Source organism: Neomonachus schauinslandi, chromosome 16 (assembly GCF_002201575.2).
Source record: "Neomonachus schauinslandi chromosome 16, ASM220157v2, whole genome shotgun sequence".
In the NCBI taxonomy this organism is placed as follows: Eukaryota; Metazoa; Chordata; class Mammalia; order Carnivora; family Phocidae; genus Neomonachus; species Neomonachus schauinslandi.
The window spans coordinates 29,388,848-29,410,841 of NC_058418.1; the positions used below are offsets into that span (position 1 = coordinate 29,388,848).

Genomic DNA, 21,994 nt, shown 5'->3' on the forward strand with positions numbered 1-21,994 from the left:
CCTGCCATAAAAATACAGTAATAAGTAATTTGCCTTAAAAAAAAAAAAAAAAAAAAAAAACTATGAACTAGTGTTCTGGTTTCCTCTCACTCACCTAATGTGTACCTCAGTGATTGATAGAAGTCTGTAAATCAATCAGTAAAACACATAGACACCTGGTAGCTGGCTGAAGACTGAGGTTCAGATGATCTTCCACTCACAAGTGCTAATCAGCTATGGAACCTGCTCTCTACCTCTCTTCACGTCCTAACAAACATATATACAACTGAAACCACAGATGTCAGAGTCATTAGAGAGTGCCGAACTCTGTCTACTCTATTAGTTTAAATGAATGTAACTTACCTTTAGCGTTATATTCAGAAAAATACTTAAGCCTCGAGATCCCCAATAATTTGGAGTACTGAACTAGATAACCACCCTAAAGACACAACTGACGGAAGTAATGCATTACTTAAAGAGAGGTTTCCAAAACTTGCTGTTAGAACCTAAGCATACACGGACACACTGATACCAGTCCTCGTTTGCACAGTTTTACTCTTCCGGCAGTCCTTTGCCATCGGTCAGCTCTAACTAGGCCCGAGTCCGGCAGGAAAGTGCACGGTGCACCAGATTCACCAGCGCTTAAGTTGCTACTGTTTTCTCTTCTTTACTGAAAGGTTGTACTGAACCAGGCTTTACCCATGACAGGCCAGCAACATGAACACTTTTATTGTGCTGTTCTTCAGGCTTCTTCTAGGCATAATCAAAAACAGACATTAAAAATAGGACTGATGGAGACATTGGCACTGTACAAACTCATTTCCCAAAAAGTTATTTGTACATAATAGTCTCCAATGAAGACATTTCCGAAAGGAAACAGTTAATGATTTCGAAAATGGTTATGTACTTACCTTCTGAGTCAGCATCTTCTCTCTGGCTTCATCATGTACAGAAGGATTCCATGGAGAAAAGCTTAAGGAAGAGAAAAATATTAAAAAACTGCTTTGGCTTACTAAATTTGTAGAATATCCATTTATTCCCTTAACAAAACTTAACAAGGAGCAATACTCTGTTGTCAACATGTAAGTTTTAGATGTGACTCTAGATGATTCTCTCACAGGGTAACTATCCCTTATAAAGCACTTACACGCGTCAGCTCATTTCAGCCTCACAACCATCCCTGAAGTACTGTTGTTTAGAGATGAAGAATGTGTGGCAGTCAAATTAAGTCATTGCTCTGGGTCAGCCAAGTCAGTAAGCGCAAAGGCCAGCCCGTCTATCCCACAGAGGCCAAGCTCTTACCCACTGTACCACGCAACCTCCCAGAGAGCTAAATCACCAATTCCTCAGTGATGCGTCTAAGGTTAAGTATCATAGTGCTAAAGTAGCCCACTGTTCACTCTTCAGTCTCCCTCCTTTCCCCAAATCTGAACGTCGGGGGAGGGGGGATATGGCAGTGGGAGGGGCTCCAGCTACAACTGCCGGCTGAAAAGCAAAGTCTGGACATTTGAACATGCACATGACAAGGAGCCTTAGGAAATCAGAGTCACTCAGTAGCTTGCGTTGGCACAATATGCCAGTCGACATACAGCTTTCTGTTTAAGGGATACTCGGGAGCTATCAGAAAGCGAGCAGCCAATAAATTATAAAGGTTGGAGGCTAACAGATGATACACTTTCCTTTTAAATCCCCATTCTAAGACCACCCGGAACATGGAAGTACAGGACGGCAAAGTGCAATTTATCTAGATCATGTACCACTTACCTAATTGCATAGGGGTCTTCTATTTTAGGTTGGTCAAACAAACGAGCAGTGCACATCTTAACACTGTCAACCACTTTACTTTTAAAAAGCTGAACATCTTTTTCATACCTGTGTTAAAAGTTTAATTCAAAAAGTTACCAACATAATCTACTTAGCTGCATTTTCAAATTTATCTAAAAGGACAAAGCAAAGTAACATACAGCACTGCAGCCTCTGGGTTTAAGGGGCTTGATGTATCAATCTTGTAGAACACTCTCCTTGCGTACATTAAAACTTGCCAAATATGATTATGGTTCCGCCTAAAGAGAAACACGTAGGATCACTGAAGCATCCTTTTGCTGACTTAGGTTCCCAAAGTAAACCTTATTTACTAACCTCCATTTTGCAAACGCTCTCTTCACATCCAGTTCACCTGAGGTGGGATCGACTAGTGGGTGAAAGACGGGAATATCAAACACCAAGCGCTGTGTTTAAAGAGAGACGTGTCTTTAATGGAAGCAAGGAGCTTATTAGGCCCATACAGACATGTGTAAAGGGAGCTTCAGGACAAGGCAGTCACGGTGTTTTAAGTCAAACAGCTGCCTCAAGAGGGATACTTGACAACTTCTACCATCTTCCCGTAAAACTCAATTTTGCAGCGGGGGGGGGGGGGGGGAGGTCCCCCGGGGCCCTGCTGTAGCACAGCGTTGCCATGCGCATGGTTGGTGCTGGATATAGGGTGGCCGCCAGCCTCCCTCGCACACCCCGAGCAGAGAAACAAGGAAAACTAACGGCAGAGGCCGGCGTGGCAGCAGATGCAACAAAGCACAACAATCCCCTTCAAAGACGGACTGTGTAGACAAAACATTTTGGGAAACTGAAATCGTAAAATCATGAGCTCAGGAAAAGAACCAAGAAATCTTTCAAGCCCTTTAAGCCCTCCTCAGACCCAACAAGTGAAGCCAGACTTGACTTCAGTTGCTTACTGGGCAGTCACCATCTGGGTAGTTGTCAGGGATGTAAACTGTAAACTTAAACACACCATCTTGATACAGTCCGTGCCGTATGAATATGACTCCAAACCACACTGTGGGAAAAAATAAACAGTTAAGGCCCAAGTTTGTGTTAGAGGAACCAATATACTAGAAATTAAGAGTGACTCCTTCTTACTTAATGCAGAGCGGTAAGATGGCTGCACATAGACACCTGGTAGCTTCTGCTTCACAACCAAGGTACTAAAACAGAAGCAGAATAATGAAATTGTACGGATGTAAATGACACATACAGATCAAACAACCCTACACTCACTTTTCGAGAGAAGGACTAGTCCCTCGAGGGGCAGCCAACAGCTCATACACAAGCCAAGTCTTCACCACCTCACCTGGCCCAGACTCTCGCCCATTTCCCAGCTTTACAGACAAAGCTCATAGAGAAACAGGAACCAGAGAGGGCCCCAGACGAATAAATTCAAGCCAAGCAGGGATACACAAAGAATCAAGTTTTCCTCCCAGAAATCAACTTTCCCAAAACATCACCTTGGAAACCAACCAGTAGGGAATGCTGTACAATGCAACCTGATTTAATATGCTGGACATTAAATTTTAGGGAAAAGAGTGTACAATTTTTGCTTTTGTGACTGTAGACAATAGATTGCACCCACACACATTCAAAAGACTCCTGAAGCACAATTTTAGGTAGTAAGGATAAAAGTTCCATGGAACTGCCATCACTTCAGTGTCCTTTTAAGTGTGAACACCAGTCCATGTGGCAGAGGGCCGTGTTCAGATTTGCAGCATTCTTGGTGAAGGCAGGCATGTGTGTGAGGCGCTCCCCCTATGCTCTCCCTCTCAAGCGACCCCCCAACCCGGGCGCCTGACCTCTGTGGGCCCTGCGGCAAGGGAAGACAAGTGCGCCGACAAAGGCAGTGCCAGCTCTCTGGGGGCCTCATCACTGTGTGCCGAAAGGAGTAAGGCTGAGACCGGAGCTGGAACAATGCTGACCTCGGGCCTTAAAACATGTTTAACCTGCCAAGCCTGAATTTTATTGAGAAACAACTTGTTGAACCTTCGTTGTCTGTTATTACCTATTTACCATCACACTTATTTTTAATCCTTTACTCCGTGTTTAAGTCACTAAGATTCAGCATGTCAGCAGCAGGTGCATCTGCTCCAGTGAGGCCAGTCTGTGTGCTAATACAGACAGCAGATTCGGGCCACAATAGACGCCTGTCCAACTCGCTGCCCAGCCTCACACACAAGGCCTCCATTATAAAGCCGGAGGGACCACTACGGCGCTGGGGCCGCAGACCCTCTGACCGCTCCCACAAGAGTACAGCGAGGGAACGCTTGAGGATGCTGTGCAAAGGAACTTAATGACAGAAATCAAGAACTCATCCTCCACACCTGGGCCCCAGGAACACGGGATCAAACCCGACACTGCCCGAGCCCCTGCGGTCGGCGTGGCCAGCACGCTGGGCACGCTCCTCGCCTCCCGCTACCGACATGTGTGACTTCAGTCCGACTTTCAGCTGCTGGGACTCGTCCGGTTCTCACCTGCACGGAGCCCGAGTCTTTGTGACTTCCCTGTCACTGCCTACTTCTGCCTCTGCGGGTCACAAGGCAGGAGTCCAATCCCCTTTGTAATGACAGGCCTTCAAATACACGAGGGCAGCTTTAATAAGTACCTCCTACGTGGTCTCTTCTCCGAGTCGGCGGTTCCAGTTCCTTCAACTGTTGGCTCCTGAGGTCTGGCTTCCTGACCTCGGCCTACTGGGACCCTCTCCTCAGTCTGTCGCCTCTTTCAAGGTGAGCACCACAGGGGAGCACGAGCCTCCGGCTGGGTCTGACCCAAGAGGGCACAGATTACTACCTCCCACTGTCCCGCTCTCCACAAGCGCCCCCTCAGGCGGGGACTTCCTCACCTCATATAAAGGAACACCAAAATTACTCCGTTCCTGACCGACTTTAGGTGCTTCGTCTTCATCTCTTCCTCTTGCTCTCCAAAACAGACACGGAAATGCAAGCCCATGTTTGCCTTTAAATCTTATTTACCTGATATTGGAGGGGGACGCATTTGAGCTTTAAGATTGAACGACACAGGCATTTACGGAGTGCACCAGAATAAATTTCATTTTTCACCTTCAAAGGTCAGTCAAAATCTAACCAGATAGTTTAAGCACTTACAATTCTGCAAGAAGAGAGTATTCCAGGTAGAAGGGTCCATAAGAAGCATGTGTGCCATTTGCTGACTGTGCTGCTGGGGCGGGGGATGTAGGCTTAGTTATGGGCAGAGCGTTTTTGGGAATACAAGGCAGCTGTTTCTTCGGGGCGGCGCGTGGAGGGCTGGTTATCACGTCCCCTGCTAATGCCTTCTCTTCACCATCAGATCGCTATTCAAGATGAAGTGGTGAGAACATCTGTTAGCATGATTCTTAAATCACGAGAGTACATGTGACGTACGCTTATCCCTAACCTAAAAGCTGGAATGACTCTTTCACAAGGATGTTCTAGCACCACGACCAGGAGGAGTAGAAAGTCCTCTGAGTAGGCAGGCCATTAGAAAGAGAACAAAGCTAAAGGAAGACTAAAGCAACAGGAAAAATTTTTAAAGCTACATCCCACAAAAACAATGCCAATATTTACAGGATGTACACGAAACAGAGAAAGAAATGGTTTCCTCTGGTGACCCCAAAAAGAGGGCAAGGGGTTACTTAGCAATTAGACAACTGTACGAGAAGAGTCCCTTGGCTCCTACGTGCTGTAGAAGGTCAGGTGTGAAGCGGCTCAAAACCAACGGTAGAGGTGACTCAAACTAGCCACCACCTGGCATGAGTACCTCGCTTAGAAACAACGAATGAAGCTACGTTCTCACTTGCGCTGCTCTGATTCTGATCTTGTCCCTGATGGAGATGATCGACATTTGGACTCTCCCCGGCACAGACTGTCAGTCAGCCTGAGTCAAAGACAAAGGTCTACATGAGTCAGAGATGAAACCACCATGTCATAGGCACTTCCTTGGCTCAAGTACAGCCAAAGGCTGTTTAAATTACCTGCATTAAAAATGGATATCATGCGCAGAGGAAAAAAGATGATTCCTGGCGGTGGTCTCTTAGACGTGGGGTTATGGGTTGTATTCATTCTCTTTTTGTCTGCATTTTTTAAGCTTTCCTAAAATGTACTGTCTTTGCAATTTAAAAATGGACATTTTGTTTGGAAAAATTAAACCAGTGCCCTCAAGTCTGAGTTGGCCACATTGGACTGGTCTTTCTCAAAGCTGCTCTGACTGTGGAATCTTGCAAATTAGTAAAAAGACTACTACAATTATGTGTCCCAAATTTCATCATGTGTAAATATACCATAAAAAATAATCTTAGAATTGTAATTACCAGGACGATTTCTATTTGAGATGCTATCTCAGTCTCAGAAACTAACTTTAATCAGCAAAATAATTATTTTTCAAAAGTAAAACCTAGGGGTGCCTGGCTGGCTCCATCGGAAGATTCTTGATCTCAGGGTTTTGAGTTCGAGCCCCACGTTGGGTATAGAGATTACTAAAAAAAAAAATAAACTTAAGGAAAAAAAAAAGCTAAGCAAAGCCAGCTAATTTTGTTAAGATTATAGGCAACCTCGGAATGAATTATTTTTGACCTCTACTTTGACTCAAATGGGTTTCCTCGCTAAGTTTATTAACTATACCTACTTTGCGGACAGAACTTGCAGACATGCTCCAGAAAGGGTTCATAACGTGGACTCCAAACAAAGAAATTCAGTGGTCTGTGTCATCAAACTCTTCTGTCCTCAGAAATCACTTTACCTAAAAATGAGATGGGAAAACATAGAAACATACCAACATCAACAGTTAAGATTTCTAAAATAGTTAAGAACTAAATCTGACACTCTAAATAGAAATTCAACATAACATTATATAATATATAGCTATAAAAATTAGGGGGAAAAAGTGTTCAGAAAGTTCCCTTCAATACCCCCTCCCTCTTCTGAATCCACTTTCTTTCCCACCTTTAAATGCCTACAGGAATCTGTGTAATGAGTCCTTGGCCAGGATTCAGAATATTCAGTGACACAGTTCAGCTTTGGTGCCAGAAATGCAGAAGATACGGACAGACTACAACAGTTGCTCCTAGCCTAATATGTAGGCCTTCGGTTACAGGGAAAGCTGGTGCAGGATGCACTGTACCCACATACGCCAAAGGCCCGTCACTGTTCAGGGCTACAGGAATTAAAGAGCCAAGGGGTTGATTTGTGTCTTAAAATTACTCTTCCCAGTGGGCGCCTGGGTGGCTCAGATGGTTAAGCGTCTGCCTTCGGCTCAGGTCATGATCCCAGGGTCCTGGGATCAAGTCCCACATCGGGCTCCCTGCTCCTTGGGAGCCTGCTTCTCCCTCTGCCTCTCTCTGTCTCTCATGAATAAATAAATAAAATCTTTAAAAAAAAAAAATTACTCTTCCCAGCAAAACTAGTAGCCAAAGACATAACAGAGAGAAGGTAGAGCAGGTAAGCTAGAGAGGGATAACTGGGTCCTGGCAGGATCATCCCCGAGAAATGGTCTTTTTCTCTGCTTAATGTGTGGAAATTACCGAATTAGATGCTGAAGGAATGGCCAAGCAGTACATATCAACGCAACAGAGGAGTGCAGAGACATTTCACAAACAAATCTCCCAGCAAAGCTTCAAGTAGTGGACAATAAAGTATGCCTCAAAGGTCACAAAGTCAGTGGGTCATTTACTAAAAATACAGAGGAGGAGGCAGAGGAAAAGCAGCAAGCCAAGCTGTAAGAACAACTTCTCCGCTCTGGTGATTCTCCGCAGGCTCGGTTATGTGGAAAGCAGAGCTCCTTCTCTGAATTCCTACTTGCACCCATCCAAAAGGCTGAAGGTTAAAAGGGTCAAAACTTAGCAATATTCTACTAAATTCATAAGAAGCAAATCATTAGAGAACCCTGTACCAAATGTCCCTGACAGCAAAAATTTGTTTTATGACAAGCCTATGATATCCGCAGGTGGGTACCAAGTCTCCTATACCTCGCCCGTGCCAATTACTGCTGTTTTCCTTCCACGACATAATGCCACCCAGTAATTAAATCAAAGGAATGAGGCTCCTGGTTCTTCCGCTAACCTGTTGACTTACACCCAATAAACAGCAACTTATTGCTGAGAGCTCTCCACAAATCTGCCTTTAAAGGCGACTAGGGCACAGAAGAGAATGGTTGGGACATCAAAAATGTGTGCAGGCATGTTCCCGTTTGGCCCAAATGAAAACGTTGGTTTTCAGATCCAGAGTAATGTACAGCACCCAGCTGTCATCTAGGACACATATGACTTAACAGAGGATCCCCTCCCCTTGGGACACAGTGCTCACCACCATGTAAATTTACCCGAGTGATTCATTCACCTGTATGGTCCCTTCCAAGTCTAACACCTAATAAGTCTGTAACTTTGCCTTTAAGAATCCAAACTTGCCCCCAGTTCCTGTTCTCTTTAAGCAGGAGGTAGTTTCTACTGCTGCCTGTTTCCAGGAGCATCATAATCACCTGAAGTAACTAGCACACTTTTAGAGAATAACTACACTCTCAGATGTCTAGTCTACCCAGACTGGGTTCAGCATTTTCCAACAGGAGTGACGTAGATGGAAGGAAGCCTTAGGACACAATTTGAGAATTTCTGCTGGTTCGGCCATACAAACCAAACAGGACGGTCTTCCTTTACGTCATACAGCTCAGAAATCAGTGGACCTGTACAAATGATCTGAGCGTGGCTTGAGCCAAAACTTAGAAGAAGGGTGCTGCTTTCCTACGTGCCACGGCCCCTAAATAGCCACTAACTTAATACATCACCCCGAACAGCCTTATATTCCACGTTAAGAGGAGACAGAATACAGCACCGAGAACGGACGAAAAACAGCCTCGACCCTGGCCCGGCGACTCGCTGTGGACAGCCGGGACCGGCACCCTCGCCCGGGGCGTAAATCCATCTCCACACACGCACGGAATCCGGACAAACCTGTCTCGAGGTGAGGCAAGGCAGGGGCCATGTCCCTGCTTCGCAGCTAGCTCGAGGCCGACCCGGGGCCCGCGAGCCCCTCCGGTGGGGAGCCGAGGGCCTCCAGGGCTCGAGGACGCCCCCACCCCCAACCACGGCGCAGGACGGAGGCGGGGAGGGCGGGCCGCGGACGGGGTGAGCCGGTCGGGCCCGCCTCCCTCCCTCAGGCCGCCGGGCCCAGCGCCCCGACAGCTCCCAGCGCCCGCAACCGCCGGCGCAGCAGGTGCCTGCAAACGCGGACAGGTGCCCGGCCCCGCCCCCATGTCCCAGTGCGGCCGCCGTCGCTACGGAGTCGAGAGCGCCGGGTAAGGCAGGCAAATGCCGAGCTGAGGACGCTAGCGGCCCAGGTTTAAAGACTCCACGGCCCTCCCGTCCCCCCCCAGCCGGCCCGGCAGTGCACCTCACCTCGGCGTTTTCAACGCAGTGCTCCCGGCTGCTGAGCGCCGTCGCAGCCCCACAGCATCTCTGGCCACAGCGCCAGCCCAGCCCCTGCCTGCTCCCCGCCCCGCCCTGCTCTCGGTGTCGGGCCCCGCCCCCTGCCCCACGCCCCTCGGCCCGGACGCTTCCGCCCAGCCTCCCGGCGCCAAGTGGCTCTCATACCTGTCCGTCAAGGACGTTCTTCCGGGGGGCGTTGGGACGACAGCACTCCGCCCTGCCAATCAAGTCTGCTCCGCTCGGGTGGGGCAGCACTTGTCCCTCCCCTTATGTAACAGCGCCCAGAGTGAACTGTCAGTCACGGAAGTCTCGGCCCGAGGGGAGGGATGGGGAGGAAACAAACAAGTACCTGAACGTAATTGGTTACGACATCCGTCAGTCATCATAGAGGCCCGCCCACAGGTTTATGCGTGGCCACTGCAGCCATTTAGGGAGGCTGAGGGTGCGGATTTTCCAAATCCCGGCGGGGGCAGGGCTAGGGCGGGGCCGGTTTCCCTGAGAGCGCGACTTGTGGGCGGGTGCGGCCGGGGGTGGGAGCGCCGCATTCCGGGGGCGCGCCGCGAGCCCCGAGACCCCCCTCGTCGGGCCCCCTCTGTCCGCCCGGAGCGGGAGGGGCCGGGGTGGCTGTCAGGTCGAGGGAACCTACTGGAACGTTTTATGTCACGTTGAGAAACGCGGTGTTCCCGGTCACAGAATGGACGAGCGCATGGTGGGAGCTCAGCCCTGTCAGCGCTTGGCGGTAGCGCTGCCAGAGGAGCTTTTAAAAAATGTACCAATCAGACTGAACCTGCAGAATCCGAATCCGGGGGGGGCGGTGAGCCCCAGGAATTTACGTCTGTCACAAGTTGCTCTGGTGATTCTGTTGCACGCTGAAGTCTGGGGACCTCTTCCATGGCAACATAGCTCCTGGTCCCCTGACCCTGTCTTTTTACCCACAAACCCTCCCTCTGATCCAGAACACTTTCACCACGTCTAACCCTTTACTGCTCGAAGGTTTTCCACGGAAGCCAGTTCGGGCTGCAAAACAATCTAAACTCAGCCCACCTTCAAGGCACACCCCATGCTGGCCTCCTTCCCGAGTTCCCCTCTCATTTCCCACGCCTGTCTCCAGCCCCATTCTGTGATGGCCGCCCTTGGCTTTCACGCTGCCGCGGCTTTTCTTACGATGGTGCCTTTTCTCTGGACGCCCTTCCACTGTGCACCTGGCTCAGTATCCTACACTCCTCAGCAGAGGAGAAGTAGTCTCTGATCAGGTTGTTCCATTTTGGGCTGCCTTTTGAAATCCTGGTAAAATGACCTTGAATGGCAGGCAGCCAGCCAGCCTCTCCTCTTGTTAATCCCCAGGGCTGGTTCCGAAATCCAACTTCTTCCCCTAGCCGAAAACACTCCTGAGCCACTTCCTTTTGTGCAGGCTGAATACACTTATGAATGTTGTTGTGCCCTTACTATTAGTTTCAGTCAATACCAAGAGGAAGGCAAGCAGGAAATCCTTTTCTCTGGCCACAGGTGGTCTCCCCTGGCACCTCTCTAGTCCAATCCCAAAGCAAGGGGATTTATCTCACAAGGTAGGGCAAGCTCCGGGAGTGGCCCCCCCCCGGGCTTCGGGACAGAGGCACACCCAAATGTGACAATGCCTAGCAAAATAAAGGATCCTTTTCTTCCAACGGTCTTTTCCAAGGAGCAAGAATACCTTATCCAGAAGTCGTCCAGAAGAATGCCCGAGTTCCAGTGACCCGAGATGAGTCACTGGGTCTCCGTCCACAACTGAACCAATCAAGGGCAAGTGGAATGAGGCTGCCATGATGGGCTAGGGCCAATCAAGATTAACCCTGGATCCCTGGACTTGAGGCAGGGCGATGACATGATCAGGTTTGTATTTTGAAAAGGCCACCAGAGTCAGAGAAGCTTTGGGAAACCATTGCAGTCGCCGAGCAAGAGACAGGTGCATGAAGGTAATGATGGAGAAGGCGAAGGGGATGCATTGCAGAGATATTTAAGAGGTGGAATGGACAGGACTGGGCCATTGATAAGACATGGGGGTAGGGGTACGAAGACAAAGGGGGTATCATGGATGACACCTAGATTTTTGGCCTGAGCTACTGGGCAGATGGTGAGAACATTCACCGAGATGAGTGACAGTAAGCCATTCTGACAGGAAAGCCTGTCAGAATGGCTAAAATCAACAACACAAGAAGCCGCAAGTATCGACTAGGATGTGGGGGAAAAAAGAACCCTCTTGCACCGTTGGTGGGAACGCAAACTGGTGCAGCCACAGTGGAAAACAGTATGGAGGTTCCTCAAAAAATTCAAAATAGAACTACCCTACGATCCCAGTAATCATACTATTTCCCCCAAATACGAAAACACTAATTCAAAGGGATACACACACCCCTATGTTTACAGCAGCATTATTTACAAGAGTCAAATTATAGAAGCAGCCCAAGTGTCCCATCGGTAGATGAATGGATGAAGATGTGGTGTGTGTGTATATTTTAGTTATTTATTAAATGGAATATTACTCAGCCATAACAAAGAATGAAATCTTGCCATTTGCAACAACATGGATGAAGCTAGAGAGTGTAATGCTAAGCGAAATAGTCAGAGACAAATACCATATGATCTCACTCATGTGGAATTTAAGAAACAAACAAAAGGAAAAATAAAGAGATAAACCAAGAAACAGACTCTTAACTAGAGGGAGCAAACTGATGGTTGGGGAGGGGGAGGTAGGTAGGGGAAGTCTGGGTGAAACAGGGAATGGGGAATAAATAGTGCACTCATCATAATGAAAAAAAAAGTAAAATCTCAGTAGCCACAATTAACAGTTTAGAATAATAATGTTTTTTTCTTGTCCGCGTTAAGCTTTGGTCTAGTGCCTTTTAATTTATGTGTAAACCAAGGAAACAAAGAGACATGAAAACAAAACAAAAAATTAAAATATATAAAGTACTGAGACAAAACTGACTCTAAACCTTACCTATATAACATTTTCAATCACTTCATTATTCTAAATTTTTAGAGCATATCTGGTATTGGTGTCAAAAAATGAATTCTCGCTGTCAGACTTTTTTTTTTTTTTTTTTTTTTTTTTAAGATTTATTTGACAGAGAGAGAGAGAGAGCTCACAAGCAGGGAGAGGGAGAAGCGGGACTCCGCTGAGACTCCCTGCTCAGCAGGGAGCCCGACGCGGGACTTGATCCCAGGACCCCGGGATCATGACCTGAGCCAAAGGCAGCCACTTAACTGACTGAGCCACCCAGGCGCCCATTGCTGTCAGACTTAATAGACACGGGGGCTGTACGAGCACTTGGGTCTCCTGCTCACGTTCTAATCAGAATACTCACTGAATCCATTCTTCGCTTGGTCCCTGGGAAATTAATTGTACAAAGCTTCTACGTCACTGATTTACTACTGAAGGAAGGCCTTAACAGAAGGAAGGGGTAAAAGGATGAAGTTTAGCTGAAATTTGTATGTGTTTCATACACATGCACAGACGAGCCAAGATCTTTAGTTCACCCCATTTGCCCCTGAATCCTTCTCTGGAAGGCGGCTTCCTATTTAGTGTGGTACATGTATCACTGACTATACATGTTATTCAAGATATAGATGATTCCATAGGTATACATTTATTTTCATAGGTCAGAAAAAAATAGGTCATTTACACATCAAAACTATGATTTTAGGGATAGTAATGTTTAGTACAAGGCCATAGTAGGATGGATCCAAGGGAAGCTATTGATAATCCTATAACAATGATCCTTAGATGGGGCAGAAATCATGAATTTTTGACAATTATTGAAGTTTGGGAAACACTGCTATGGAGGGATGACATGGCTTTTATCCTTTTTGCACCTTCACGGATCATCACCATTCTTGCCATCACATCACAATTTTTTTTTTTTTTTAAAGATTTTATTTATTATTTGAGACAGAGAGAATGAGATACAGAGAGCATGAGAGGGAGGAGGGTCAGAGGGAGAAGCAGATTCCCTGCCGAGCAGGGAGCCCGATGCGGGACTCGATCCAGGGACTCCAGGATCATGACCTGAGCCGAAGGCAGTCGCCTAACCAACTGAGCCACCCAGGCGCCCCACATCACAATTCTTGCCATCACAACACAAATTGTGGTTTGGGGTTGTATCATATCTTCTTCCCCTGCCCTAGGCCCCACAACTCTCTTCCCCATTAGTTGCTGAGTGGCTGGATGGACAGATGTGTGGATGATGGGTAGGTAGATGAAGGGATGAATTTTACAGATAGACTACAACATATCAAAATCAAAAATCAGAGTAGCTGATGGACCACCATGAATATTTATACTTTAAGGAAAAGCAAGCAATCTACAACATCGCAGCTCACAGAGGGCTGGAAAAGAATAGATTTCCTTTTATAATCAGACAGCATTTTGAATATACAGAACACTGCAAATAACCACCCACTCTCTTAGCTTGCTGCCAAGTCTACCACCAGCCACAAGAGCAATCTTCTCTTCAATTGGCGTTATCTTTGCAAAACCACCTCACTCTGTGGTTGCAAAGCATTTGGAAAGACGATAAAGGCTTAACTTTAGCTGGAGTGGGAGATTCAGACAAAAAAGAGAAGAGAGAGAGAAAGCAATAGTCATCCACTGCTAAATAATGCTGTGGGCAGGACACTGTTCCAGACAAGACACCTTCCTTTCTCACAATCGGTGAATAGTCGGTCATGAAGGACACCTAAGGGGTCTCAGTGATTTTGAGAGTCTGCCACCCATCATCTCTTCCAACTTTTTATTCTGGAAACTGTTGGTCATACAGAAACGTAGAGCTTATGACCATCCTTATATTCACCACCTCAATTCAAAAATGGTTAATGGTTTTGCTGTATTTCTTTTTCCTAACTCCCCCCCCCCCAAATCATTTATAAGTAAGTTGTAGTCATCGTGACCTTCACTCCTAAATACTTCAGCATGTCTGTCCTAAGGGCAGGACATTTCCCTACAGAACTATATAGTACCAGAGTCACCCTTGAGAAAATTCTCTAAATCCCTGGTCTCCGTGGAGGCCCACACCTACTTAAATCACCCTAGTTGCCTCACATCATGGGAAAGAAAAAAAAAAGCTTTTATGGTTTTTATTTTGTAAGCCAGGATCCAATCAAGATTCACTCGTTACATTTGGTCTCTTCAATCCTATGATTTAGAAGCCTGCCATAACATGGACTATCTGAACAGACCAGCATGTTTCACATTCTGGATTTCTTGTGATGTTGTGTAGCCTTGTCCTCTTTCCCTGTATTTCTTGCAAACTGTTAGGTCTGAAGACTTGATTCGATTCACCATTTCTGGCAGGAGTATTTCCTGAGTGAGAAGCTTCTAGAACTCCACCAACTACTGATTTAGTAGAACTGCATCCTAGTGATTATGCATGAAATATGCTCTGTGCTAACGCAAGTTACTTGAATATCTGGTACTGTCAATATTAGTCAATTTTGAAGTTTCCAGTTGGGTGTTTTGGCCATTTCTACTTCCTGCTCTGAAGGCTGACTTACTGTCGATGACTCTGTTCTCACAAATACCAATGAGTCTGGAAATCAGACTCGTTCTTATGGCCACTTGCTGGGTACTGGCGAAGTTGAATCCACCTGGGGAAGAAACAACGTGGTTCAGAAGACACGAGGTGGCCAGCTGTCTGCTAGTGAAGGTTAGGGAGGGCAAGCAGGGGAAGCCTAAGGAGGGATGTTTATGGATTTCCCACTTCAACATTTCTACATCCTCCCTGGAGCCAGACTCAGGCCTCAGGTGCCCGCTAACTGGTACCCTGTAAACTTTTCTCTCTCCTTCTCTGATGTGACAAGGTCCCAAATATTCCTTAATGTGTGGAGAAGTGAAAACCAAGGCTGCTGAAGAATAGGAAAGCCAGGTACACCGTTGCTGTCTCGGGGAGTGTGAATCCGCACAAATGAGACCGCAGAGACTGGGACTGAGTATCCCAATGGGTTCATAGCGATGTATTTTTATTTTCCCCAGTAGCAGGCAGCAGTTTCTCCTGACACCCTTTACACGGCCCTTCCTTTTCAACTGACGCTAAAAAGCAACCCATTCCCTGCTTTAACTTGGCTCTAAGCCTGGGAAGGCTCCGGGGGAGTTTAAGTAACCCTTCACTCCTCCTAGTGGGTGGTCGAGCGCCCTCTTGTGGGCAGCGGGAAGAATGCATGCAGCAAAGCAGAATTAATTTACCTGTTTCTGAGATTAGAAGCGCATTCAAAACACACCCATTTCTTAAAAAAAAAAAAAAAAAAAAAATCCTGCATCTACATTTGCATTCCTAAAAAATAATCATACCTAAAAGAGTTCTCTGTTTCCCTCAAAGTACTTACTAGTCTCAAGCAGGGGAGATCCCCATCGGAGGGGCTCAAGTACACAAAGAGGAATAGATTCAAAATGGGATTACTGACCCTTTCACCTAAAATACCTTAAACATCCTGTATGTATCATCTCAGAAGCCATTCTTCAGGGCTGCCGCGCCTAAGAAAATTAATGCCGCTAGCGCCCCCCCCCCTCCTTTGGCACCCTTGTCACGATTGGCTTCACCCCTCTGCCCCTACGTTCCTTCCCTCCATCAAAACCGGAATCCTCATCCCCTAAAACAAAGGATTAGCCACAATTCAACCCTTTCGCACCGACTTAGGGCTCAAAGCCTTAAGGAGTTGAAGCATTAACAGTAATTTCCGGCACAGGGATGAAGTCTGTCCTCCAGGGATGGTCTGGGGAATGAGGCGACAGGGATGAGATTGGGAGGGGTTGAGGGCTGGGAGCGAGAAGACAGTTACTACAATCCTCTCCCCAAGGCTCCACGCTCACCCGGCACCACTGCCCAGTAGAAGGCCAGCCCCGAATATGCACATGTGATGAAGGACCAGGTTGGCAAACTGGGGGAATGTGGTCTCTGAATGTGTGTTTAGGTCCGTGGCCCCAGGGAGGTGCACACTCCTAATGACCCAAGTTATGCAAGAGTTAGGCTGTTACCCGAGAGTCATGTGACCCAGCTTCGCAGGACAGATATTTACTTTAATCATTGCTCGAGTCGAAGCTGCGCTGGTTGCACCAGGCTGGTGGGATCTGCAGGCTCCTTCCAGAAGGAAGATTAGCCCCAGGTGATGAGCCCTCTGGGGTTAGCTGGGAAATCCTAACTACTGAGAAGGTTTGGGAGAAGACCTGCTGCCCCCGACCACTATCCATCTGTATCTTCACAACCAGTATCCCAGTATCCCTGTTGCCTGGGATCTTTCTACCGGAAATCACAGCGTGGGGTGCAGGGACCCTATCTGCCACCACCTGGGGGTCCTCCCGTCTCTCTTCCCTTCCGGAAGAGCTGTAGACACTTAACGCAGCCCCCTGTGCCCAATGCAGCTGTGCAGAAATGTAGCTGATTCGAAGGTGTGTCGCTATTGCTTCCTGGCCGGAAATCTCAGCAGTAAAGTTCAAGGTCACATTCAGGGAGAGGAAGGAGAGCAAGGGACTGTTTCGCACAACAGACAATCCCTAATTCATCTGTATGCCTCTACTTCTAGGACCCTGGCCCGAGCCACCACGACCCCTGACAGCTCATGGGGATGACCTTATCAGCCTCCTCGCTAGGCTCTGGCTTCCTCCGCTTCCTCTCAGTCTGTTCTCAACATGGAAGGTAGAGAGAGCACATTAAGCCTCAGTCTGTTCTCAACATGGAAGGTAGAGAGAGCACATTAAGCCTCAGTCTGTTCTCAACATGGAAGGTAGAGAGAGCACATTAAGCCTCAGGTCAGGCCGTGTCACTCTCTGCTCGAACCCTCCAATGGTTTCCCATCTCCCAGACTAAAGGCCTAGGAGATCCCAGGTAATCTAGCCACTGTCACCCACTCACCTGTCCTCAGCTCCTTCATCTCCTAAAACAATTCCCCTTCTCACTCCATTCTAGCCTCAATGGACTCCACTGTTCCTGGAATAGGCCAGGCATGTGCCTGCCTCAGGGCCTTTGCACTTGCTATTCCCTATACTTGGAAAGCTCTGCCCCCAGATATCCATGGGGTTCACTCTCTTACTACAATTTTTTCCCCAATCAAGAACATGGTGTTTATTACATTGTGGCTTTCAATGTTGATACAGGAAAAGTGACATGACTAGTTATTTTATTCTTAAATGGTACCAAGAGCTGTGCTGAAATCTGCCCAATATCTGCTGATACCGAAGACTACAGTTACCAAAAACAATTGCCAAAACACAATTATTTTTGTAATATAATATTCCAGTTTAAAATGACAAATTCCTTGGTCAAGACATAATTGTGAGTAACTGGATTTTTTCAGTGTATGATTTCCTTATATTGGGGAACTAGAAATTTGCATAGCAAAAGTAAAATTTCTGTGAACACATATGCAAGGATAGTTCTGTTTTTTTTTTTTTTAAGATTTTATTTATTTGCAAGAGAGAGAATGAGAGACAGAGAGCATGAGAGGGAGGAGGGTCAGAGGGAGAAGCAGACTCCCTGCTGAGCAGGGAGCCCGATGTGGGACTCGATCCTGGGACTCCAGGATCATGACCTGAGCCGAAGGCAGTCGCTCAACCAACTGAGCCACCCAGGCGCCCTGTTCTGATTTTTTTTAGTTATATAGTTTCCTTTTTAAAAACCTACTTTATTGAGGTGTGATGGACATACGAAAAGCTGTGTTTCGTGTAACAACCTGATGAGTTTGAGATAAGTATTCACCTATGAAACCATCACCAGAATCTAGGCTATAAACCAATCCCTCACCTCCAGAAGCTTCCACCCACTTTTTTTTTTTTACAAGAAAATTTGACATCTACTCACTTAGCAAAGTTTTTTTTTTTTTTTTTTTAAAGATTTTATTTATTTATTTGACAGAGAGAGACATAGCGAGAGCAGGAACACAAGCAGGGGGAGTGGGAGAGGGAGAAGCAGGCTTCCCGCAGAGCAGGGAGCCCGATGCGGGGCTCGATCCCAGGACCCTGGGATCATGACCTGAGCCGAAGGCAGACGCTTAACGACTGAGCCACCCAGGCGCCCCTCACTTAGCAAAGCTTTAAGTATACAAATTTTATACTTAAAACTAAATTGGATTGTTAGTTATGGGCAGGTTGCTATCCAGCATTCAGCATCTCTGCATAATGGACACTTTGTAGCCTTTGACGACACCTCCCAGTTTCCCCATCCCTGGCCCCTGCTAACCACCATTCTACTCTTTGCTTCTGGGAGTTGGACTATTGCAGATTTCTAATACACGTGGTATCACATAGTAGGTGTTCTTTGAGGTCTGGCTTATTTCACTTGTCTTCTAGATTTATCCATATTGTCTCAAATGGCAAGCTTTTTTATGGCTAAATAATATTCCATTATAGATAAATACTGTATTTTCTCCATCCATTTATCCACCAATTGGCTGTTAGGTTCCTTTTAGGTCTTGGCTGTTGTGAATAATATTGCAATGAGTGTGGCAGTGTGGACAGCTCTTCAAGATGCTGAGTTTAGTGGTGCCTGCGTGCGCTCAGTCAGTTAAAGCATCCGGCTCTTGAATTTGGCTCAGGTCATGATCTCAGGGTGGTGGGATAGAGCCCCACATCAGGTTCCGTGCTCAGCACAGAGGCTACCTGTCCCTCTCTCTCTGCACCTCCCTCCGCTCATGCTCTAAATCTTTTTTTTTTAAATCCTGCTTTTAATCCCTTCGGATATATACTCAGAAGTGAGATTGCTGGATCATAGGATAGTTCTATTTTTAATCTTTTGAGGAACCTCCATCTCCCACAGTAGCTGCACCAATTTACCTTCCCACCAACAGTGCACAAGGGGTCACTTTTCTCCATATCCTCGTCAACACTTATTTTTATAATTGCCACCTTATAGGTGTAAAGTTATATCTCATGATGGTTTTCAATTGCATTTTCCTGATAGTGATGCAGAGTACTTTTTCATATAGCTGTTGGCAGTTTGTCGTAGGTCTTCTTTGGAGAAAGGTCTGTTCAGGTCCTTTGTGCATTTTTAAATCGGGTTATTTGTGTTTTTGCTGTTGAGTTGTAGGGGTTCCTTAGGTTTCAGATATCAGCTTTGATCACATATGTGGCTCACAAATATTCCCTCCCATTCTGTTGGTTGCTTTTTCATGTTGGTGGTGCTTTCCTTTGCCATGCAGAAGCTTTTTAGTTTGATGTAGTCCCACTTGTTCATTTTTGCTTTTGGTGCCTGTCCTTTTTGTGTTATATCCAAAAAAAATCATCGCTCAGATCAATGTCAAGGTGTTTTTTGGCCCCTCCATTTTCTTCTAGGAACTTCAGCGTTTCCAGTCTTATGTTTCAGTCTTTAATCTATTTTGAATTGATTTTTGTGTATGGTGGAAGATAAAAGTCTAATTTCCTTGTTTTGCATGTAGATACTCAGTTTTCCCAACGCCATATATTGAGGAGACCATCCCTTCCCCATTGGGTCTTCTTGGCTCCCTAATCAAAGATCACCTGACTGTATATGCTTCCCATAATTTCCAGGCTCTCGATTCTGTCCCCCTGGTCTAGGTGTTTTTATGCCAGACGGGAGGCTGTCTCCAAGCCAGAGAGAGAGAGAAACCTCATGGGAAACCAGCCCTACTGGCATCTCGATCTTGGACTTCCAGCCTCCAGAGCTGTGGGAAAATAAATTTCTGCTGTGGATGCCACCCAGCCTGTGGTATTTCATTATGGCAGCCAAGCAAAGTAAGAGTGTAAATATTTGCTGACCAAATGAATGCCTTTCATGGGCCTGAAATGGTTGCTTTTGTCACAGCTGGGGACTGACTGGCTTCCTTGTTCTTCTCCTTCCCATGTTAAGGTGGGTGTTCACTGCGTACCCCCCATTCCTGGGGGTGGGGCATAAGCCACCACTTAGCATTAATCACGGATGCTAAGAAAACAGGAAATGATAAAATGAAGGTCAAAGCTCTTGATGGTCACAATCTCCATGGGTAAAAATGGGCCCCAACAGCTGGGCGCCACCATCTGTCTCCGTGGATTCTTTGACCTGTCTTTGCCACCACCGTGTTAGCAGAATTCTCTCAGCTGTGGCCCAACAGGTAACGTGAGTGTGGGAATGGAGCTAAGTAGGAGCCACAGGTCTGCCTCCTGGCTTCTAAGACAATACAGGCCAAAGAACAAATGACCAAAAATGGCCCCAGGTTGCCAGTTTGCAAATCCCTGCAAAGCAGCTAAATAGAGCCCATTTGGGCTAGATACATATTTTCCTATGAGGAGTTCTGGGCAATTGATCAGCCATCAATCTATTGGGGTGGGGGTCACCAAGGAAACAAAGCCTAGGAATAGTTTTTTTTTTTTTTAAGATTTTGTCAGAGAGAGTGCACAGGCCGGGAGAGTGGCAGAGGGAGAAGCAGGCTTCCCGCTGAGCAAGGAGCCCGATGCGGGGCTCGATCCCAGGACCCCGAGATCATGACCTGAGCCAAAGGCAGACACTTAACTGAGCCACCCAGGCACCCCGGAAATATGTCCTTTTTCATGTGATGGATAAATAAAGCTGGGGGTGGCCCAGCTAGATATAGCATTCGACTCCAAAAAGCAAGCAATCTAGTCAGAGAGTCTATTGTTACTTATGGACAGGTTGCTATTGAGCATTTCTCCAGGATTTAATCATCTTGCATAATGGACACTTCACAACCTTTGACGACACCTCCCTGTTTCCCCGTCCCCCAGCGCCTGCTAACCACCATTCTACTCTTTGCTTCTGGGAGTTTGACTATTGCAGATTTCTAATACATGTGGTATCACGCAGTAGGTGTTCTTTGATGTCTGGCTTATTTCATTGTCTTCTAGATTTATCTGACAACTACAAGAGAGAGGGGTCAGTCCATCAGTCCCTTCCTTGGATGGGCCCCCGCTGGGCTCCAGGAGAGGTACAAGAGGTACGAGAGGCAGATGGCCACATTACTGATCGGACCTGGGACTCCAAGAAAGCCGGGACGGGAAAGAGAGGCATCTTTCGATTATGAAAAACATGGTCTCTGGTAGTCCTGTGGGCCGGGCTGAGTGGCTCCTAGAGGCATCCATGACCTATTTATTCCGGAGAAGGATCACATTTTCTTCCCACTTAGCACTCTGCAAACTCACAGGCCGAGGGCCACCCCCAGTATTTACCACACAAGTCATACAAACGAGAGAACAAGCCACACTCAGGAAGAGGAGGGCCTGTCCATCAGCCGAGGCCTTCTGTGCATTTATACCCGTTTCTGCAGTTCTGCCCCGCCCCCGATTTGAACAATTCTCAGAGCCAGTGGTTTTGGGAAGTTAAAGGGAGGACAGTGGCACCTTGGTGACAATTAAGTGAGCTGGGGGGGGGCCTCTGACGGCTGCCGTTTTTCTGGTGGGGGGGGCTCATCACTTACTCTGCTTAGTGTGACAAAAATCCCCTCCGTGACATCACGCCTGGTTTGACAGCCATGGGGACAATGTGAAGATCCTCTGGTGACAGCAAATACTTCTGCTCACCACCCACCCCCCGCCCCATCCTGCTTTGCAAACCACACATCTCACAACTCCCCTGCAACAGGAGAGGAAGAGACAGGGTCAGACGTGTGTCCGAGGAACAGCCCCATCTGAGACAGGATCGGAATAGACCAAACATGCTCTGGCTCCCGAGGGCCCCAGGCAGAAGGGTCAGGAGCATTTCTGCATAATTCGGACTGGACTGCTCCTTTGGCTGGGCCATGTCAACAAGCTGTTAGCTCTGCCGTGTGGACGGACGGAAGGCTGGGGGCTCCTCGCCTGGGGGGGGGGGG

General features: G+C 47.1%; 1 protein-coding gene across 3 annotated transcripts; it reads right to left on the bottom strand.

Annotated features, from left to right (window-relative positions):
* Positions 1–39: 39 nt before the first annotated feature.
* LOC110594279 (AKT interacting protein) lies at positions 40–9,274 on the bottom strand. Of its 3 annotated transcripts, none has more exons than XM_021705821.2 (10): positions 9,182–9,274; positions 6,421–6,534; positions 4,905–5,110; positions 2,893–2,957; positions 2,709–2,809; positions 2,119–2,207; positions 1,944–2,042; positions 1,744–1,851; positions 891–951; positions 40–729 (listed from the first exon to the last, which is right to left on the bottom strand). In XM_021705821.2, the coding sequence occupies exons 2-10, from the start codon at positions 6,460–6,462 to the stop codon at positions 622–624; spliced, it is 879 nt and encodes a 292-aa protein (XP_021561496.1). In that variant the 5' UTR covers positions 6,463–6,534; positions 9,182–9,274; the 3' UTR covers positions 40–621. The 3 variants fall into 3 exon arrangements, with proteins under 3 accessions (XP_021561496.1, XP_021561494.1, XP_021561495.1); XM_021705819.2 differs by having other exon boundaries at positions 40–732; XM_021705820.1 differs by lacking the exon at positions 9,182–9,274 and adding an exon at positions 8,738–9,030 and having other exon boundaries at positions 40–732.
* Between the last annotated feature and the right edge of the window lie 12,720 nt (positions 9,275–21,994).